Genomic DNA, 21,744 nt, shown 5'->3' on the forward strand with positions numbered 1-21,744 from the left:
AGAAGAAAATTAGATAGTTGTATATAGAATTAGCCAGATCGTCTGAAGCATGAACAGAATCGCCTTTGTTCTGAAGGCCTAGCGAGTTCCTTTTTTTTTTCAAAGGCAGTCCTTTTCTTTCCTCGGACCGATGACTCGCTTGTTCAGTACTGCTAACTATTATAGGAGGATGCCGCCCCCTCAGGACTACCAGTAGCTTCGGTTGTTGAATCTCGTGCAAGTTAGGTTGTGGTTGTATTGGCTGCAAGCGGAACATAGGCGCTTTAGGTGTGTGTTGACCATGCACTCTCTCTTCGTGTAATGTCGTATGTATGATAGAGGTAGTGTGGTGATTGACCTCAATGCTAATGGTGATCCCCAAGGTTCAACGAATGAATGAAGCTATGATCGTACCCGGATAGAGATGGTGGTCTTCCTCTGATGTCTCCAAGCCGGCCATAATAGAATAGATAGGCGAAGCAGTCAATAGCAGTTTGTTCTCGCCTATCGATAGATAGCAGGTTGCTTCCAAGCTCAAACCATTTGAAATGGAATTGCTACTTTTTTCTTGTTATTGATAGAGTGGTATTCTCCGCCCCTATCAAATAAAGTAGAGGGGGAGAACTGGAAGAGAGAAAGAAAAAGAGCAAAGAATTGACAAGTCTAATGGGGGAAGAATGGCTAACACGTTGACTGCCTTCGATAGACAAAAAAAAACGCAAGCGGTCTAACCTAACCCCCAGGGCGGACCCCAACCGAAAGGCGCTAGACGGACTAAGGGCAAGCGAGATAAAGAAAGCAGCTGGCCCTATGTGTAAAACCTTGCCGCGGGAGAGTCTTTCTCCAATGAGAATAAAGAAAGTTTTTGGGCAAGACAAGAAAGGAACTCGCCCTTTGACACCAAGGGATAAGAGCTGATTGCTGGCGATGACTTGGTGAAGGGAATCTATGAGAGAAGGTTCTCGAACCAGGTTACGACCAATGCGGAACCAACGAGTTCAGTCGAACAAAGTAACGAGTCTAAGGGAAGGATCAAACTTGAAAGGAATGGAAGGGCGTAGGCTTAATAGTGAACGCAGACCCCCCTGCAACTAGCTATGAGATCAATGACAACAATAAAAGAAAGATGTCGAGAGAAAGTCTTAGCCCAACAAATGAGTTGCGAAGAGAGATCGAAGACGAAGATTTTCTGACGCAGTGCGGGCACTGGATGGAAAAGACAGATAAAGGAACAACCCACCGGAAGGGCATACCTCAAGGGGCACCAATCTCCCCCGGCAAAGATCTATCTGCGCGAAGCCGACCTATGGATAGAAAGAAAGATGCAGGAAAGGAAAATGAAAGAAGAAATTCAAATTTGCTTTGGGAGTGTGAGATAGGCAGACGGAGAGTACGCAGCCGAACAACCGCTGGGGTTTCCAGCAGTGATAGCTGAACTAATCAGATGGGCCGCCCCAAACCTGGAGCTGACATTTAAATCGAAAATTGACATCGGGTCCCAGCTATCCAAAAAATGCAGACTGAAGTGGAAGATCACAAAAAGCAACACAACAAGGGGGTCGTTAGACCGTAACTTGTGCGAAGGAAGAAGCTAATCAATCAAAATTGAGACAGGGAGGAGACGCGAAAGAGAGATTTTCGAGCCTACAAGCAGCAAGCAACAACGACTTTTCAGCCGTTGCGCTCTAGCTTGTAGTTTAGGGGTATAGTAGGGGTGCCCCTTTCTCAAATTTTCTATAATATAAGGTAAGCTTTTTGGAACCCTAGTTTTGGAGTTTTCCCCAACCAACCTATACCTTACTAATAAAAAGGGGCTTCCCTTTTTCAGCTGCATTGCACTGCCGCATAAACAATGATTCCGCTGGGCTGGATGAGCAACCTTCTATCTGGCCTCTGTACCAATAGTAGAGTGTCTTGCTACTTTCAATCAGAAAAGGAAGATTGAGCAAGGCAAAGGAGAAAGGAGTTGTCCCCCCTTCTCTGGTAACCCGCCGTCGCATATGTCGAAAAAGAAGGAGCGGAGAAGGAAGAACAACCGTTTGACTTTGGTACATGAGGTGGCGGGTTTGGCTAGGTAACATAATGGAAATGTATCGGACTGCAAATCCTGGAATGACGGTTCGACCCCGCCCTTGGCCTCGAGGAGTGGTGAGCAGCACGGAACTTGTTTCAATCAAATGGCATAGTATTAGGGTAGGAGGCTTTCCTTTGTTATAGAAATCCACAGACAAGATTCTGGAACTTCCAAACCAAAGAAATGCAAGATGAGAAGGAGCTTTTTACATTACGCTTCAATAGAATGAATTCGGTAAGGGTAGAATAGGCCCTATGGTCGATCGAAGGTGCTGTGCTACTTGAACTCAAATCTATCTGACCTTCAATCCATCTTTGTCTAGCTAGCTCATAACAAAATGTTATACCAAGGCTGACACAACCAAATTGGTTGAGGAAAAGGAACCCCCAGCGACCAAGCACTCTCGCCCCTAAAAGCGGAGACCGAAGAACCTTAAGGTTGTCGAGGACACGTCTGAAGAGGAGGCGGGCGCCCTCTAAGTTGACCACCCTACCCACTAATGGACTATGAGGGGGGGAAGGCGAATGGGAACCGACCGAAAACCCAAACCGCTTGACTGACCCCTTCATAGTCCATTCATTAAGGTTGGGGATGGCTGGAACCAATCAGAAGTGCAAATCGCGCAAGCGAAGCCGTGAAACGGATCGCAGCGCAACGACTAGGACTCGTGTCGGAGAGGTTTTGAGCGTGAGCTAACACTCATGCAGCGGCAAGGACCAGCAACTCTCGAAGGGGCCACCAACCGCCCGAATCACTGTAGCAAACCCTTTCTTTACTCAATGGATAGCGCTTATTCTCTTTCAATCAACAAAATGAGAAACGGAAAAAAGAGGTCTTTATTGAAGAGGCTTTGCACCTGAAATAGGACTAATGCAGATCCAGAAAAATGGTCTGGGCTTTCGAAAAGATGAAGATGCAAGGGATAAAGAGACAGTCTTTTGAACAACCAAGCTGACATAAGGATTCTAGCTCGCGCCCACTTAGAGCAGATGGAGATTCTCGGACGGGGAAAAGCGGCACTCGACATCTATTAAACAAGACCAAGAACAAAGCCATACCATGCCCTCGGGAGAAAGTAGTGATGATTGCCATGAATGCTGCCCTCGAGGACGTGTACAAGAAGGTCTTTGCCGATTCCTATCAACATGGTGTATCTCTTAGTAGAGGGGCATGAAAAGTGGAGACTTTGACCGTAGGGATCAATTGATAGACATTTTTCTTGAGGAAGAGAATCCAGGATGAACGCTTTTTTCATTCGCTATGCGCTGACTGGATGCGTACTCGCATGATCAATCGATGGATGGGGGAATTGCGTGAATGATGAGACCGGCCTAACCTAAAGTCAAGGCTCTTCCCTCTCTTGATGGCGAATCTTGATTGACTGACACTAGGAACCGATTCGGAGAAATAAGAAGCATGGCATGAGATAGGCAGAGGAGAAATTTCCGATAGCGAATTACTTGACTCGATGGATGGAGGGAGAGCCCTCCAACTCAAGCACGAAATCAATGTTGAGTCAACAATCATCGAGAGGGGTACCACCAAGCGAGATCGAGACCAGCCCCTTGTATAGGTATAGGGTTCCAAACCTGCACTTCTTCAAATATCCCATAAATCTAAATAAAGTAGGGACTTCAAAGCTTGACTAAGAAGGGGGAAAGTTGACTTTGAGAAAGAAAAGGGGAGCCCTAGCTGCAATCAAAAAACAGCGCTAACGAGCAAGAAAGGGCCCCTTACTATAAATAGGGCCTTAGCGCTTTACTAATAACAAACATATATAGGGCTGACTTTTTTCAGCTTGATCGAAATCGATTCTATGATTGAATAGCAGAAGTGCTACTTAGTAGTAGAAACTCAGAGAGACAGACAGAGAGGGGACTCTTTCATACCTGCTAACATCTAGGATGAGAAGTAGGTCCCTTGTTTTTGACAGGAAGAGTTCCATCCTTTGTTGCCCCTCGGTAGAGTGAGTCTACTTAGTGAACTGGCAGGGCGCAGAGATCTATTGATCAATATGAATCTCGAGAGTGGATGGTTGATCACCGCCTCCTTGTCCTAGAGGCTCTCCGGCCGGGGAGGGGCTTGCTATCGTAACCCTTTCTCCCGGTGTATGTGAAAAAGAGTGACGAACTCATTTTTCTTCGGTCATAGGTTAAAGAACGAGAGTCAGCTTCCAACATTAAGTCCGTTGTTCCTCAGTAGCTCAGTGGTAGAGCGGTCGGCTGTTCACCGATTGGTCGTAGGTTCGAATCCTACTTGGGGAGATTTTTGAGTTATCGCTTTTCTGACCTAGCGCTTGCCTCCGGTGGTGTCCTTCTCCTTTGTTTCTAAACTAGCAGAATCGTAGGACATCAAAAGCGGTAAGTTGATTGTTGGTTTTTATTCCTCACTCTCGTATAGGAACACTTGGTTCGTTCTATTCTTAGGGAAGGATCCACTAGAAAGACTGGAGTAGTATCTTCATTAGCCGGAAGGAATTAGTCTCCACTAGCGTCATTCAAAGAACGAACAAGAAAAGGGTTACTATTTAGGATAGATGGATGTGGCCCAATGGCTAAAGCTCTGCCATCTTCTTGTAGACTGAACTCTCTTCTCTTTAGGCTCCGAGTTCTTTTTGGGGGGGATGGTCTAATTTACTAGTGGCAACGAAGTTCTTAAATGACTAGATTCTCCCGGAACGCTAGCTAAGCTAATCGTTTTAGTTCCCTTTAATTAAATCAATAAGCTTTTTGATTGATTCAGGGCGCCGCCCCCCTTCTTAGAATTAGAACCCATTGAGGGGGGCCTCGGCCTGGGAAGGGGAGAGTGGCCGAGTGATCAAAAGCGGCAGACTGTAAATCTGTTGAAGTTTTTCTACGTAGGTTCGAATCCTGCCTCTCCCACTTGTTTGTTGTAGACTTCAGAGAAGAGAAAAGAGGCATTCATCAGCGTAGAAAGGCCAACCGAGCGAAGCTCTTTCTTTTTTTTGGTCATGCCGTGAAGTGAAATTGTATCGTATGTTAGTTAGAGAGGTTGGCGAACTACTACGATCTATAGATTTCCCATCTATATCCAATCCCAACGAGAATAGAAACAAGTTGCTTCCGACCCATCTTATAGTCGTAGTCTTTTAGCTTATGTAGTCGTCGGCCTTCCTACACGCATGCGTCTGCCAGAATACCTCCTTGGTTCGGGACGAAGCCAAGCCGATACATACGATAGGCGAAGGAAAGACCCCTATTTCATAGCACCTGGGGAATGCAAGTTTGATCGAGGATTAGAGAGGAAAGGTGGAAGAACGGGCTCGGGATAGATTTAGGAGTCTTTGTGCGAGTCGTATGCGGTGAGAGTCGCATGTACGATAACGAAGGGGGTTCGCGTCTATACGTGTAGTATGGTGCTTAGGCCTACCCACCCTATTTTTTCCATGATCTATGGGTCTACTGAAGCTACCCACTTCGATCAATTAGCCAAGATTTTGACCGAATACGAAATCACTGGTGCTCGATCTATTGGTATTTTTATGGGGATTCTATTTATCATTGTAGGATCCATATTCAAGATCACTGCAGTTCCTTTTTGGGCGGCTGAAGGACGGTCGCCTATAGGTGGTAGGGTAGGGTGGGTGGTACCGCTCTGCGGCCAATCTTCCTAACCGCTTAGGGCCGGGCTTAAAGTGCGTGAAACTCATCACTACCTCGTAAGGGCGTTGAGATCATAGTATGTTACACGAAAGCACCGCTTTCTTTGTAGTATTGTCACACAGCTGCCCACCTAGAAGAGCAACTCGCTCTGTAGTGTTGTCATACAAGATAAGCACACCGCCCGTCTGCTGGCCGGGCGAATCGAAGTTATCTTCCGGTCAACTGTCCACCCAGTCAAGTGCAAAAAACACAGTAGAATCACACAACGCACGTTGTTGGTGTGCTTCTTGCTCGCGAGGAAAGAAAGAAGAGCGACAGGGTTCAGTTCAGATTTGACTGTTTGCAGCATGGGAGCAGATTCCCTAAAAAATCCCTGGGAACAATGAAAAAAAAAAGATATCTCAGTAACAAAAACTATAAGGGGCTGTATTGGCGAGATCCAATGGTGAACAGCTGCCCAAAAGAAAAATTGCCTAGAAGTCCGAGGACCTTTAGTACTGTACTCTACCCCCGAACCAGCAGCCTTCACGCCAAGCAAGACCGCCCTTGTCCCTTTCCTTTCTCCATTCCGCCTCCTTCTTTGCTTTGTTCCAATAGAGTCTAAGGCAAGGCGGTTCGTATGCCTACTTTACCTACTTAACGAAAGGGAATGAACAACGTTTCATTTCCGGGTTTATGGATTGGATTCAGTCAGCCTCACGACATAATCAGAGTGAGGCTTTTGTTACCGGCAAACGCTTCTCCAAAGGCGACGCTCTCGAGTTTCTGGTTGTTTTCGTCATTGAAATATTCGTCGCCTACCAAACGAAAGAAGTCACTATCAAACTGCTCGCCCTATTGAAGTACCAAAGGTGCGCTCAGCCCGGTGACTAGGAAATGGGTTTGCCCTTGAATTGAAGTGATGAGGTCAAAAAGAGGGAAGTAGGGCTCCTATTGACTAAAGGTTGGTTCTTCGCTTTCCTTTAGAATGAAAGTTGCTATGAAGCCCCTCTCCTTACAGTGGTTGAATGCCCCTACTACTTACTTTGTTTGATTCAAAAGGCAAACAGCCCCCCCAACTTGTTGTATGGGGTGGGGTGCTTGTGAAAAGCTGCTTTAGATATGAGTAATTCCTAAAAAAAGGCTTTGTCCGGTATTTGACGAAGATCTTTCTATCAATAGATAGGAATGAGTGTTCGATATAGGGGATAGGATCCATCTGCTCTTTAATCTCATAATTTTTTTGTGAGAAATATATATATATCATTTATCTATCTCTTGTCTATCTATCATTGATTCTCAAGTCCAATTTTTGGGTTCCCCGAAGCCCCGAATGGAATGGATCGTTTCTGCCAATGAAATAAACGTGGAGCCCATTCCGAATGCTTCTATGATCCAAAAGTTCTTGCAAAGAGAATAAGATGTTGCTCCCCTTCTCTCTTTCTTTTCCCACTTTGCTAATCTTCCCCTTTAACGCGGGCCGGGCGGCGACGGACGCGGGAGGAAGAAACCTAAGAGAAAACGCTCGTCTCGGGCGGTCCTTTTTTTCAGTGCAACACAGGAAAGCGCCCTCTTTTTGTCATCCCTGCAGCTTTCCAAATTTTGTATTGAACGCATGGCGTAGCTAGGACCCTTCACATTCTGTTTGAGCCTATGTTCAAGCCAAACCCACCCCCTATTTTACTAAGGCTGGAAAGAATGCCCACCAAGTTCAAATAAGGGAATGTTTTCCCCAACCATTAAAGTAAAGGCTCGACGAAGGGGGGGGTGCGGCGGGGGAAGGAAAACGCTTTTGGAGATCGAGATTTTTTTTCATCGAAAACGAAAAAGGCCGAGGATGGCCGTAGGTGCGTCTCATCTGAAGGGAACACGTTTTTTTGACCGCCGTGGTATGATTGTCGGGCCCTCCTCCTTACAGTGGCTTTTAGCTCCTCTCCTCGTTCCGCCCTTCCTATTCGGATAGCAGCCTTCGGGCTTTGCCTGCCCTTTCTAATAAGAAATTCTGGCTCGGCCCGGGAAAGCGCTGGCAACAACTGAAAGGAAGGGGTCCATGTAGCTGCTGTGTCTGCCCCCTTCTTAGTCAATGGGGCACAACAGGTTCAACATCCACTACAAAAGAGAGAATCCACTCCAGATAACCACGTCTCTGCTAGGCAGCGTATGGAATGGCCGAGAGCGAACCTTTTTGGATATATAATCCAAGTCGAGAGTAGAGTTACAAGAAAAGCCGTCTGAAGGAAAACGACTTTCACGTTCGGTTTAGAGAGCACTTTTTTCGTTGAGAATTCCTCGTTACCTTTCGTGTAAATTCCCCAGCGGCGAATTTCAAACTTGTTGGGCCCTATCTATTCCATCTCTCGAGCCCCGAAGAAAACCCCCTACCCTTCGGACTCCATATATCTTTTGACTCTATATATGTGGGCACCTGATATCTATGAGGGTTCACCCACCCCGGTTACAGCATTCCTTTCTATTGCGCCTAAAATCTCTATTTCTGCTAATATTTCACGTGTTTTTATTTATGGTTCTTATGGAGCTACATTGCAACAAATCTTCTTTTTCTGCAGCATTGCTTCTATGATCTTAGGAGCACTGGCCGCCATGGCCCAAACGAAAGTAAAAAGACTTCTAGCTCGTAGTTCAATTGGACATGTAGGTTATATTCATACTGGTTTCTCATGTGGAACCATAGAAGGAATTCAATCACTACTAATTGGTATCTTTATTTGTGCATCAATGACGATAGATGCATTCGCCATAGTTTTAGCATTACGGCAAACCTATGTCAAATATATAGATGATTTGGGCGCTCTAGCCAAAATGAATCCTATTTTGGCTATTACCTTCTCCATTACTATGTTCTCATACGTAGGAATACCCCCGTTAGCTGGCTTTTGTAGCAAATTCTATTTGTTCTTCGCCGCTTTGGGTTGTGGGGCTTACTTCCTAGCCCTAGTGGGAGTAGTGACTAGCATTATAGGTTGTTGGGCGGCTGGAAGGTTGCCACGAGTAAGTAAGAAAGGGGGACCGAAGGCAGTTCTCCATGCACCGGACACGTAGCTTACCGAATTCGTTGCGACACGAATGGGAATTCATGCTACGAAAGATAGGGTTCTCTGTAAGGATTGTAAAGTCATTCCGAGTGAACATCTGTCGACTCAACACAGGCTGCTGGTGATGGACTTGTGTATCAGAAAGAGCAAGAAGAGTAACGCTAGAGAGGGGCGGCCTAGAACTAAGTGGGGTAGCTTGACGCCAGTTAGTGCATTAGAGATAGGGGAAAAGGTGACGGGTTTGGGGGTGTGGGAGAGTAGGGGGGACGTGGATATCATGTGAGATAAGGTGGCCAGCTATATCCGGGAGACGGCTAGAGAGGTTTTGGGTGTTTTGAGGGGTCAGACAGGTCGACATAAGGGGGACTGGTGGTGGAATAAAGAAGTTAAGAAGAAAGAAGAGACTAAGAAGTGGGCGTATGTTAAGTTGATTGAGAGTAAGGATGAAGTGGAGAAGCGGGTGAATAGAGAGGCTTACAAAGTTGCAAGGAGTAAGGCTAAGTTAGCTGTTACAGCTTCTAAAACAACGGCATTTGAGAGCTTGTACACGGGGTTGGAGGAGAAAGGGGAGAAATAGGTTGTATAGGCTTGCTAAGGCTAGGTAGAGAAAGGGGCGTTACCTTGATTAAATGAAGTGCATTAAGGGAGAGGATGGTAGAGTTTTAGTGGAACATGGGCACATTAAGAAGAGATGGCAGGAGTATTTTCATAGACTTTTAAATGAGGAAGGGGACAGAGGCATTGTGTTAGGGGAGTTGGAGAGCTCAGAGGAGAGCCGTGATTTCAGTTACTGTAGACGTTTTATGGTAAAGGAGGTCAGAGAGGTTATTCGTAAGATGCGGAGAGGTAGGGCGATGAGGCCTGATGAGATTCCAGTGAAATTTTGGAAGTATGCTGGTGGATTAGGCTTAAGGTGGTTGACTGATTTGTTCAATGCCATTTTCAAGACAGGGAGAATGCCTGAGGCTTAGAGATGGAGTACGTTGGTTTCGTTATATAAAAACAAAGGTGATGTTCAGAGTTACAATAACTATAAGGGTATTAAGTTGTTGAACCACACTATGAAGATTTGGGAGAGGGTGGTTGAGCGGAGGTTGAGGAGGGTAGTGTCTATTTTGGAGAATCAATTTGGTTTTATGCCTGGACGCTTGACAATAGAGGCAATCCACCTGGTGAAAAGATTGGTGGAGCAGTTTAGGGAAAGTAAGAGGTATTTGCATATGGTGTTCATCGATATGGAGAAGGCGTACGACAAAGTCCCTAGGGAGGTTCTTTGGAGATGCTTAAAGGTGAGAGAAGTTTCGATGGCGTATATCAGAGCAATTAAGGACATGTACGATGGAGGAAATACTCAGGTGAGGACGGCAGGAGGAGACTCAGGGCATTTTTCGGTTGAGACAGGTTTGCATCAGGGATCGACTCTTAGCCCATTCCTTTTTACGTCGGTGATGGACATGTTGACGCAGAGTATTCAAGGTGAGGTACCGTGGTGTATGTTATTTGCGGATGATGTAGTGCTGATTGATGAGACACGGGGGGTGTGAATGAGAAATTAGAGGTTTAGAGGCAAACTCTTGAATCTTAGGGGTTCAGGTTGAGTAGGTCCAAGAAGGAGTTTTTGGAATGCAAGTTTAGTGACTCGAGTCAGGAGTACGGTGTGGTGGTGGTGGTGGATTCTCAGGATGTTTGTAAGAAGGATAGTTTTAAGTATCTGGGGTCTGTGATTCAGGGGAATAGCGAGATTGATGAGGATGTCACTAAATGTATTGGCGCAGGTTGTATGAAGTGGCGGCTCATCTCAGGAGTGTTGTGTGATAAGAAGGTACCACTTAAGCTTAAAGGCAAATTCTACTGAGTGGTAGTCTATCCGGTCATGCTGTATGGAGCAGAGTGTTGGCCAGTCAAGAATTCCCATATTCAAATATTGAAGGTAGCAGAAATGAGATTATTGCGTTGGATGTGTGGACTAACTAGAAAGGATAAAGTTAGGAATGAGATTATCCAGGAGAAGGTGGGAATGGCTTCGGTGGAGGACAAAATGCGAGAAGAAAGGTTGAGATGGTTTGGGCATGTGATGAGGAGGGGCATGGATGCCCCTGTTCGGAGGTGTGAGAGGATAGCTTTGGATGACTTCAAGAGGAGTAGAGGTAGGCCTAAGAAATACTGGAGGGAGGTGATTAGGCATGACATGGAACTGCTTCAGATCACTGAGGATATGACCCTAGACAGGAAGGTGCGGAGGTCGCGGATTAGGGTAGACGGCTAGGGTGAGTGTGTAGGTAATCGCTAGATGATAGGGGAGTTTGGGTATGGTGGGTGTTTTAGGCCTGTGAGGGCATGTTACTACCACATGGGTATCTATGTTCTTATTTCATATTCCATATTGTTCGTATTTCTCTTATTTCCCATTTCTCTGAGATTTAGTGTTCTTATTTTTTTCTCTTATTTCTGTTATGCTATACAATCTGTTTCATGTCTCATTACGACCTTGGTATACTATTCTCTATCTTGAGCCGAGGGTCTATCGAAAATAGCCTCTCTACTTCCTCGGAGGTAGTGGTATGGACTGCGTACATGTTACCCTCCCCAGACCTCACTTTGTGAGAATATACTGGGTCTGTTGTTGTTGTTGATCTTTATTTTTATTACTCTCATGACTTTTGGTGGTCATAACTCCTAAATTACATTAAGAGTCATATTTATAATATCATTTGATATTTTATATTGTTATCCTATAAATAAAGGTATTATGAGTCTTTTTTCCTCCACTCATCAAAGTTAAGACTATTTCTTTAATTATATATTGTTTAGAGTTTTCATTGTTTGAACTCCCATATATTTTTTATCAAAAAAAAAAATCATCTGCTACCTTCTAAAATGTCATATAATTGATATTGTGGTGGTCATAACTCCCAAATTACATTAAAAGTCATATTTATAATATCATTTGATATTTCATATTGTTATCCTATAAATAAAGGTATTATGAGTCTTTTTTCCTCCATCATCAAAGTTAAGACTATTTCTTTAATTATATATTGTTTAGAGTTTTCATTGTTTGAACTCCCATATATTTTTTATCAAAAAAAAATCATCTGCTACCTTCTAAAATGTCATATAATTGATATTGTGACAACGCACACTGAGGAAAGAATGGTTCACAGGGAATTTAGTGATGACGCAATTTCAAAAAAATGTGGAAGTGATGAAGAGTGTAAATTTGCTGAAGAAGAGATATTGGACATGACCGATACGTTAGCATATTTGGTCGTTGTCATTCTTTATGGTGTTTGACTTCTAGCTTGAATATTGTGGATGCTTTCATAGGTTTTGGTGCTTTATTGCTTTTCATGTTGTGATCTTCCTATTCACTTTCTATTGACTTCAACTTCATTTATTTTAAATTGCTTAATTTATTTATGATCACACTGAAATCATATTATAAGTACACTTCTTATAATCTAAATGAAGGAATTATATCAGGCAATATTTGAAAAATCTTTCCGTCGCATCATTTTTAGTATTATAGAATTGCTTTTTAATTATTGAAGTGTTTCTAAGACAAAATAACTTTTAAACACTTACACAATGTAAGTGTGGGTATATAAATATCAACTTAATTATTTATTTATTTGTCAATTTCAACAATAGGTAAAACTAATATAGAGATGAGAATTTTGAAACTCATCATAATATAGCTTGAGTAAAAATATAAAACATTAGCTATAATCTTAGATCTAAATCGATTAATCATATAGAGAAATTAAAATTTCTCAGTCACTTAGAAAATGAATAAAGGACAATATATTTATTTTCAAATCTCTTAATTATATGTAAAAATATGATGTATAAAAATAAAAATCACTTATAAAAGATTAAAAAAATTAAAAAAATTATGACGAATCTACATTGATAGTCTTAACTCGAGATTAATGCACGTTGCATCATGTATAATTATCCCCTCCCACATGATAGCTTCAAAATGCCTAGAGTTGGTCATCGTCCATGCTTTGCAGCTTGGATTATTTGCATTGTAATCTTTATGCTTCAACAATATCTCATTTACATCGATATTCTATATTTAAATTTTATTTAGTTATTTGAGGCTTACAATCTTTGACTTTAGTGATTAATAAATATCAGGTATATATATTGTTGGCTGAATACATATACAGGCCCCTCAACTATTCGATTTTTTTCGTATAGGCACCTTAATTAAACCATGTACCTATTGAACCCTTTACTCTTTCACAAAATGTGTCAATTGAGCACAATCACTGATGTGGCACTGACATGGCATGACATGTGTAACACACTCTCCAAATGGAGAGTGAGAAGCCATAATTAATCAAAAAAATTAAATATAAAAAACCCCAACCAATCAAAAAAAGACACATAAAATAAACTAAAAAAAAAAAAGGAAATAGTCACCATATTCATCTTCTTTTTCATATTTTCTTCTCCATTAATGGCTACAACCAAGAAAAAGAATATCAATTCAACACACACTCATATACAATAAGCAACAATAATAATTTATTTATTTAAAAAAAAATCCATTTTTGTGTCTTCTTCTTACTCTATTCTCCCACCATTAAAATTCACTTTTACTCTTTCATTTTTCACCAAAACAACACCCACAATCAAGAAAAAAATCTCTTGCGTTTGAGGAATTAAGTGATGGCATCAAGAATTTTTTTGATAGTGTTGCTGTTGCAGTGTTCATATATGATTTTTCCAACAAAAAATTTCATTGAAAAACCCATTTAAATACATTAACTACCCTCTAACACCAATAAACCACCATCGAAACATTGACATTGTAGTAGTATATGTAATATTTAGAGATATTAAGAAGAAGAGAATACAATTTTTTTTAACTTTTTCTGCTAAACCGACGAGGGGGATGGGGGTAGAAGAGAAGGGCTACTGGGGATGGGTGGGTTAATTTTTTAATTTTAATTTAATTATATTAAAAAATTATTTTTATAATTATTTTAAGTTAAAATAACACGTGTCATTATTTGATTTGCCACTTTGCCACGTCACCGGAGTGTGTATTACACACATTTTATAATTTTTGCCACGTTATCAGATTTGACTCAATTGATAACGTTTTGTGAAGTAGTAAAGGGTTTAATAGGTACATGTCTTAATTGAGGTGCCTATACGAAAAAAGTCGAATAGTTGGGGAGCTTGTATATGTATTCCGTCTATATTGTTTTTTCAAGTTTAACTCTTTAACTTAATTCTACTATCGAAAAGTTAATTATATAATTATAATATATTTCATGTTTTGTTGCTTAGGAAGGGGGATAGAGTTTTTGTAAGGATTGTAAGGTAATTCCGAGTAAGAATTTTGGAACTCAGCATAGACTCCTGGTGATGGACTTGGTTTTTAAGAAGGGCAAGATGAGGCGAAGTGGGAAAGGTCAGCCTAGGGTTAGGTGGGACAGTCTGACTCCGGTTAGTGCTTTGGAGATAGGGGCGAAGTTGGAGGGGATGAAAGTATGGGAGTGCAGGGGGACGTGGACAGTATGTGGGATAGGGTTGTTGGTTGCATCAGGGAGCCGGCTAGAGATGTGTTGGGTGTTTCGAAGGGCTGGTCTGACCGGTATCGGGGGATTGGTGGTGGAATGAAGATGTTAAGAAAAAGGTGAAGACGAAGAAGGTGGCTTACACTAAGTTGGTTGAGAGTAAGGATGATGAAGAGAAGCGGGTGAGCAGGGAGGAGTACAAATTAGCTAAAAAGGAGGCTAAATTAGTAGTCACGGCTGCTAAGACAGCAGCTTTTGAGAGTTTGTATAAGGGGTTAGAGGAGAAAGGTGGGAAGAAGTGGTTGTTTAGGCTTGCCAAGGTTAGAGAGCGAAGAAGTTGTGACCTGGACCAGGTGAAGTGCATTAAGGAGGAGGATGACAGAGTTTTGGTGGAAGACAACCTCATTAAGAAAAGATGGCAGCCGTATTTCCATAAGCTCTTGAATGATGAGGGGGACGGGGGTGTTGTGTTAGGGGAGCTGGAGTTTTTCGAGGAGTGTCGTGACTTTGGCTATTGTCGGTGTTTTAAGGTAGAAGAGGTCAGTGAGGCTATTCGCACGATGCGTAGGGACAGAGCGATGGGGCTCGACGAGAGTCCGATGGATTTTTGGAAGTTCTCTCGCGAGTCAGGGTTGAGGTGGCTGACCAACTTGTTTAACAATATTTTCAAGGCAGCAAAGATGCCTGAGGCGTGGAGATGGAGTACGATGATTCCTTTATTTAAAAACAAGGGTGACATTCAGAGTTGCAATAACTACCGGGGTATTAAGTTGTTGAGTCACATGATGAAGATTTGGGAAAGGGTGGTGGAGCGGAGGTTGAGGAAGATTGTGTCTATTTCGGAGAATCAATTTGGTTTTATGTCTGGTCACTCCATGACTGAGGCAATTCACCTTGTGCGGAGACTCGTAGAGCAGTATAGAGAGAGGAAGAAGGACCTTTTACATGGTGTTTATCGACTTGGAACAGGCGTATGACAAGGTCCCTAGGGAGGTGTTTTGGAGATGCATGGAGGTGAGGGGAGTCCCGGTGGCGTACTGCAGAGTGATTAAAGACATGTACGAGGGTTCGAAGACTCGGGTTAGGACAGTGGGAGGAGATTCTGAGCATTTTTCGGTTTTGACAAGGTTGCATCAGGGATCAACTCTTAGTCCGTTTTTATTCACTTTGGTGATGGATGTGTTGACGCAGAATATACAGGGCTAAGTGTCTTGGTGTATGATTTTCGCGGATGATATAATTTTGATTGATGAGTCGCGATAAGGGGTTAATGGTAAGCTGGAGGTTTTGAGGCAAACCCTGGAGTCTAAAGGTTTCAGGTTGAGAAGGAAAAAGACAAGAGTATTTGGAGTGCAAGTTTAGTGACTCGAGGCAAGAGGAGGAGGTGGTAGTGAAGTTGGATTCTCAGGCGGTTTGCAAGAGGGATAGTTTTAAGTATTTCGGGTCTATAATTTAGGAAAATAGAGAGATAGATGAGGATGTCTCTCACCTATTGGGGTAGGTTGGATGAAATGGAGGTTTACTTTGGGAATTTTATGCGATAAAAAGGTGTCACCCAAGCTGAAAGGAAAATTCTATAGAGTTGCAGTCTGGTCTACTATGTTGTATGGAGCGGAGTGTTGGCCGGTTAAGAATTCTCATATCCAAAAGTTGAAGGTGGCAGAAATGAGGATGTTGCGTTGGATGTGTGAATTCACGAGGGCTGACAGGGTTAGGAATGAAATTATTCGAGAGAAAGTGGGAGTGGTGACAGTGAAGGCTAAAATGCGGGAAGTGAGGTTGAGATAGTTTGGTCATGTGATGAGAAGGGGCATGGATACCCCAGTTCGTAAGTGTGAGAGGTTGGCCTTGGATGGTTTCAAGTGGGGTAGGGGTAGACCGAATAAATACAGGAGAGAAGTGATTAGACGTGACATAGAGCTATTGCAGTTGACTGAGGGCATGACTCTGGATATGAAGGTTTGGAGGAAAAGCATTAGGATAGAGAGTTAAGGGTGTGGATGAGTCGTAGTTAGTAATTAGGTGGATTTTAGTGTACTTTTTTTTGTAGATGTCGTACCTGTGTTATTTTATCCTGTTTTATGCCTTGCATGCTTCTGTATATTGCCTCTTATCTTGAGTCGGGGGACTATCGAAAACAGTCTCTCTACTTCTTTTGAGGTAGTGGTATGGACTGCATACACTCTACCCTCCCCAGACCCCACTATGTGGGAATATACTGGGTTTGTTGTTATTGTTGTTGTAATATATTTCATGTAATTATTCATTATAAAACTATTCTAAACATTAGTTCCTGAGCTCACTTCATTTGTTGCATCTAAAACCTGTACGAAAATTTTTAGATTTAATGACCCCTAGCCTGTTCCTATTTGCGTTGGTGATAGACGTGTTGACGCAGAGTATTCAAGGTGAGGTGCCTTGGTGTATGTTATTTGCGGATGATGTAGTGCTGATTGGTGAGACGCAGGGGGTGTGAATGGAAAAAGAGGTTTGGAGGCAAACCCTTGAATCTAAGAGGTTCAGGTTGAGTAGGTCCAAGACGGAGTATATGGAATGCAAGTTTAGTGACTCGAGTCAAGAGGACGAAGTGGTGGTAAGTTGGATTCCCAAGATGTTTGTAAGAGGGATAATTTTAAGTATCTTGGGTCTATGATTCAGGGGAATGACGAGATTGATGAGGATGTCTTTAAACGTATTGGATCAGGTTAGATGAAGTGGAGGCTCGCCTCGGGAGTGTTGTGTGATAAGAAGGTGCCCCTTAAGCTTAAAGGAAAACTCTACAGAGCGACAGTCCGTTCGGCTATGCTGCATAGAGCGGAGTGTTGGCCAGCCAAGAACTCCCACATTCAAAGATTGAAGGTGGTGGAAATGAGAATATTGCGTTGGATGTATGAACTTACTAGAGGGGATAGAGTTAGAAATAAGACTATCCAGGAGAAGGTGAGAGTGACTTCGGTGGAGGACAAGATGCGAGAAAGAAGGCTGAGATGGTTTGGGCATGTGATGAGGAGGGGCACTGATGCCCCACTTTGTAGGTGTGAGAAGCTAGCTTTGGATAGCTTCAAGAAGAGTAGAGGTAGGCCGAAGAAATACTGAGGGAGGTCATTAGACATGATATGGAGTAGTTATAACTTACTGAGGACATGACCCTAATAGGAAGGTGTGGAGGTCCCAAATAAGGGTAGAAGGCTAGTGTGAGTGTGTGGAATGTAGCAAGGTGTTAGGAGAGGTCTTGTGTAGCCGAGTTAGTAACCCTAGGACTGTGTCCATAAGTAGGAGCCTCTAGTCAGGAGAGTTTGGGTGTGATGGGTGTCTTTGATCTGTGAGTGTATATTATTACTAGGTGGATGTACTATTTCTTATTTCTGATTTCAAATCTGTTATGTCATCCATCCCGCTTCATGTTTCATTACGACCTTGTATACTATTCTTCATCTTGAGCCGGGGAGTCTATCGACAGCCTCTCTACTTCGGAGGCAGCGATATGAACTGCATACATTTTACGCTCCCCAGACCTCACTTTTTAAAAATACACTGACTTTGTTGTTGTTGTACTTTACTGTTTAAAGAGTTAATACACCACTTCTGCTAAAAGAGTTCAGTTTTTACACAACATTTAGCAATAATGATGTTTAAGAAAATTGTTGCATTAATAATATCATGGTATGCTTGTTATACAAAGTTAAGAGGCTTCACTAACCAAAGATCTAGTTAGAACCACGATCATAAACATATTAGCAAAAATTGAGCAAAAATTAAAGCATATTAACAAAGACGACTGACTAAATTTGGGCGTCTCAAGAATTTAGAAACATCTCAAATGTAAAAAACGGTCGTATACTGAGACTTGTCTCACATTGGGAAATTGGAAGTGTTCAAGGAAACCCACCTTGCCTTAAGTGTATCTCACTGCCCTGAGTTGGCACTTTTGAAGTAATCCAAGGTAGAAATTCATGAAAGTTGCAAGTAACTTAAGTAAATCACTTCGCTTTTGTCAAAGTCTAGCTTTTTAACAGCACAATTGTAATCCCAAAAAACTTAATACATAAAGTCCTCAGGCCAAAATTTCAGAGCATATTCATCTACATAAGGAAATTGGGGATCTAAGAATCAGCAATAGTGACCTCAACCTCAACACCGGGTTCAATGGTGATGGAGGTGATTTGTTTGACAACTTCTGGTGAGCTGAAAAGGTCAATCACTCTCTTGTGGACTCGCAGCTCAAATCTGTCCCATGTATTTGTACCTGTGCGTAGAGAAGAAAAGGAATAAGAATAAACTCTTTTTGAAGAGTTTTATAGATGAAACTACATAGCAATATTATGAAACATAAGGCTCCACCCTTCATAGATTCTGCAAGTTGGCTTCTGAGACAGATTATGAGCATTCAAAAATATAAACTAGTGGAGTCGAGGAATCAAAAGCAATCAGCAGAGCAAACATCATCATTGAAATCAGGAATCAAAAGCAATCAGCAGAGCAAACACCATCATTGAAATCAGGCAACAACGCACCACTTGAAAAGTATTACTCCCTCCGTTTCAAAAAGAATGACCTACTTTCCTTTTTAGTCCGTTTCAAAAAGAATGATCCATTAATTTTTTGGCAACTTTTTAATTTTAACTTTCCACGTGGCATGTTTAAGACCACAAGATTGAACGGCATTTTGGTACATTTGACATCTTTAATTTAAGACCACAAGATTCAAAAGTCTTTCTTAAACTTCGTGCCAAGTCAAACTAGGTCATTCTTTTTGAAACAGAGGGAGTACGAGTGATGTAGTGGACATGAGGTTCGTGGGCATGGGTTGACAAAGTGTGGGAGGGTCCCGCCATTTGGGTGTATTGGGCCTCAAATGTACTTGAGAAGAAAGTATATCAAATGAATCCATTGTTTGATCCAAACACGGTTCAAGCTTTCAAATTCAATTTTCACTGTTCATGGTGGTTAGCACAACACTTTGGAACACAAGTTTATACTCCTATAAAAGCACGAACGAGGAAGATGTAGCATTAAATACACAAACCATGTTTCAATATGACAATGTAAACAATTCAAACTAAATAAATATCTACTTAATTCTTTTCATGATTAGTGGGTTGATAGTAGGGGTGGGCGTTCAGTATTTGGTTCGGCATTTTCAAAGTTCGGGTTCGGTAGGCGGTATTTGAGAGTAGATACCATATACCATACTTTTTAACATCGGTTCGATAATTCGATAATAAAGTCATAATGTTACTTGTCAAAAGGGACAAATTTCATCAAACAACACAATCTCTAGAACACAACAAAAAAATGTATGGAATGTCTAGTACCTTCTCCACAAGGAGACTTTCTGGTGGTGATGTTCAAGACCTTGGTGGGCATTCTCACTGGTCCCTTCACCCTGAGCCTCTTATCCTTGGCACCACGAACCAAATCAGCGCACACTACACGTTTTAAATTAGGTCAATAAAGAAAGAGCATACTTCTTAATGTTTGATATAAACAAAAAAGTAAAGTAAACGACTAACGAAATTCAAGCAAATGGTTCCAAAAAACTATGCTTCAAAATCTACTTTTAGCATTAATTAGTGTATCTAGGATATGTTACTTCATGGTAGCACACTAATAAACCAGACAGCAAAAAACTAAATAACCAAAAACTAAAATGGTATAATATGAAATCATTTTTAACAACAAACATACCCAACACATAAAAGAGAAACATCTTCAATCTGATCTTTTTGATTAACAGAGGAGAAGAGATAGGAGGCACCATATTTATTAGAAGAGAGAGGGATATAAGGGTCTTTATGACACAATCAACAATTCGCTTCATTTTCAATTAGGTTTTGCTCTAGCTTCTTTAGGGGTTATTGCTTCTTTGGTAGCTCAACACATGTACTCTTTACCTGCTTATGCATTCATAGCACAAGACTTCACTACTCAAGCTGCATTATATACCCACCACCAATATATCACCGGATTCATCATGACAAGAGCTTTTGCTCATGGAGCTATATTTTTCATTAGAGATTATTCTAAAAAAGAACTACATAATAACTAGTCTTATCTTCAGACCATTCTAAAAAAGAACTAGTCTTATCTTCAGCATTTGATCCAAACCTACACGCAATTCAAAATAAAAAACAACCAAATGTATCTTATTTCCAGTCAAAATGAATTGATGACAACAAATAGTGGCCATATGAATTCACAAAATACAGGCATAACAAAAAATGAGGAAAAGCACAACCATAGGCCAATTTTAAATCGTTTTCCAACTACTATCCAAACTTGAAACAGAAGGATTTTGAATCTGCTCATTTGAGCTCAATACCAACAACGACAAATAAAAGCAAAATAAGCTGAATTCCATCAGTCGATTTGTTTGAGAACAATGTCTCTAGGATATAAAAGCTGAATTAACAGCACTAGACTAGTCAGACTGGTGCCAATCTCATTACTTAATTATACCAACAAATTCTACTCATTTTAAACAAAACTTTAAACCTTCGGCAATTGGGACTAAATGATTACAGCCAGACCCCAATTGTGGGATCTCACTGGATATGTTGTTGTTGTTGTTTGAAAGGGCATAACTTGTCATGGATCCAAATGAGTTTACAATTCAGACATACAGCAAAATCACATAATTATGTAATTGAACACAAAGAGATAAAACGTATGATCACCTTTCTCGAGATTCTTAACATTCTTGGAGGAGAGAGTAATCCTAATCTTGTGAATCTTCTCTTGTGGGTCCTCTAGCCCTGGCTTTGTTGGCTTCATTGCTGCATATGTTGCCATCTTTCTGCTTAAACACACATACACACACAAAAAAAAAAAAAAAAAATCATCAGATTACAAAGAAAAAAAAGAAGAGAAACCCAAAATTATCTTTGGGGTGGTAGAGATTATTACCTTAGAATGGAGAGAAGAACTGAGAATTTTGCAAGGGAGACTAGTGGGGTGGCTCTGCTTCCGCTTCAAATTCTGGCAAATAGGAGGCTGCGTTGTGTCCGCCGTCTTCTTTATATACCCTTAAACCTAGCTAGGGTTTTGTTTATTTCTTTCCGGTTCGGGTTAACAACACTTGGACTTTAGGGATATTTGCACAAATGGCACTTTAAGCTACTATATAAATTGTATCTACATAATGAAAATTTTATTCAACTATTTAAAGGTTGAAAAGTGAAATAAGCTTATTGTAGACATAGAGTGCAAATGATGGGTTTGGACCAGACTTTGACCAAAATAAGGGTGATCTGACAAATAGCCCTATTTATATTAGTAGTTCCTTAAATTATATTTCATGTGTAAATTACGTCTCATGATTTCTAAAAGGGAATTCTAATATTTATTACAAAAAAGTATGTTCAAACACAACTCCAACTCCCACCAATTTCAAATAAAGTGAAAATATTTTTTGTTTTCACGGTTAAAACGTCCATTAAATATTACCACCTTCTGTTTTGATATTTGTACGAAAATAACCTTTTAAGTTCTAAAAAAAA

At 41.4% G+C, this 21,744-nt stretch overlaps 2 protein-coding genes and 2 non-coding genes across 4 annotated transcripts; 3 read left to right on the forward strand and 1 right to left on the reverse strand.

Annotated features, from left to right (window-relative positions):
* The first annotated feature begins 4,245 nt into the window (after window positions 1-4,245).
* On the forward strand, window positions 4,246-4,317 carry TRNAN-GUU. The gene has a single exon. It is a non-coding gene; the product is annotated as a tRNA-Asn (tRNA).
* Window positions 4,318-4,852: 535 nt separating this feature from the next.
* Window positions 4,853-4,935, forward strand: TRNAY-GUA. Its single transcript has one exon. It is a non-coding gene; the product is annotated as a tRNA-Tyr (tRNA).
* Window positions 4,936-5,456: 521 nt separating this feature from the next.
* Window positions 5,457-8,748, forward strand: LOC124886415 (NADH-ubiquinone oxidoreductase chain 2-like). Its single transcript, XM_047394544.1, has 2 exons — window positions 5,457-5,612; window positions 8,068-8,748. Exons 1-2 carry the CDS (start codon window positions 5,460-5,462, stop codon window positions 8,713-8,715), a joined length of 801 nt encoding a protein of 266 aa, XP_047250500.1. The 5' UTR covers window positions 5,457-5,459; the 3' UTR covers window positions 8,716-8,748.
* Window positions 8,749-18,195: 9,447 nt separating this feature from the next.
* On the reverse strand, window positions 18,196-21,482 carry LOC107839359 (40S ribosomal protein S20-2). The gene is made up of 4 exons (XM_016682808.2): window positions 21,152-21,482; window positions 20,923-21,041; window positions 19,561-19,674; window positions 18,196-18,491 (listed from the first exon to the last, which is right to left on the reverse strand). Exons 2-4 carry the CDS (start codon window positions 21,035-21,037, stop codon window positions 18,349-18,351), a joined length of 372 nt encoding a protein of 123 aa, XP_016538294.1. The 5' UTR covers window positions 21,038-21,041; window positions 21,152-21,482; the 3' UTR covers window positions 18,196-18,348.
* Window positions 21,483-21,744: the final 262 nt, after the last annotated feature.

The sequence above is a fragment of the Capsicum annuum genome, chromosome 8, assembly GCF_002878395.1.
Source record: "Capsicum annuum cultivar UCD-10X-F1 chromosome 8, UCD10Xv1.1, whole genome shotgun sequence".
Lineage (NCBI taxonomy): Eukaryota > Viridiplantae > Streptophyta > Magnoliopsida > Solanales > Solanaceae > Capsicum > Capsicum annuum.

Excerpts from the sequence above, each read along its gene's own strand:
- LOC107839359 (XM_016682808.2), bottom strand. The coding sequence starts at position 21,037 with ATGGCAACATATGCAGCAATGAAGCCAACAAAGCCAGGGCTAGAGGAC. Across the intron at positions 19,675-20,922 it reads TGTTAAGAATCTCGAGAAAG|TGTGCGCTGATTTGGTTCGT; the intron begins GTGATCATACGT and ends TAAAACGTGTAG. Across the intron at positions 18,492-19,560 it reads AAAGTCTCCTTGTGGAGAAG|GTACAAATACATGGGACAGA; the intron begins GTACTAGACATT and ends CTCTACGCACAG.
- LOC124886415 (XM_047394544.1), top strand. The coding sequence starts at position 5,460 with ATGATCTATGGGTCTACTGAAGCTACCCACTTCGATCAATTAGCCAAG. Across the intron at positions 5,613-8,067 it reads AGATCACTGCAGTTCCTTTT|TATATGTGGGCACCTGATAT; the intron begins TGGGCGGCTGAA and ends CTTTTGACTCTA.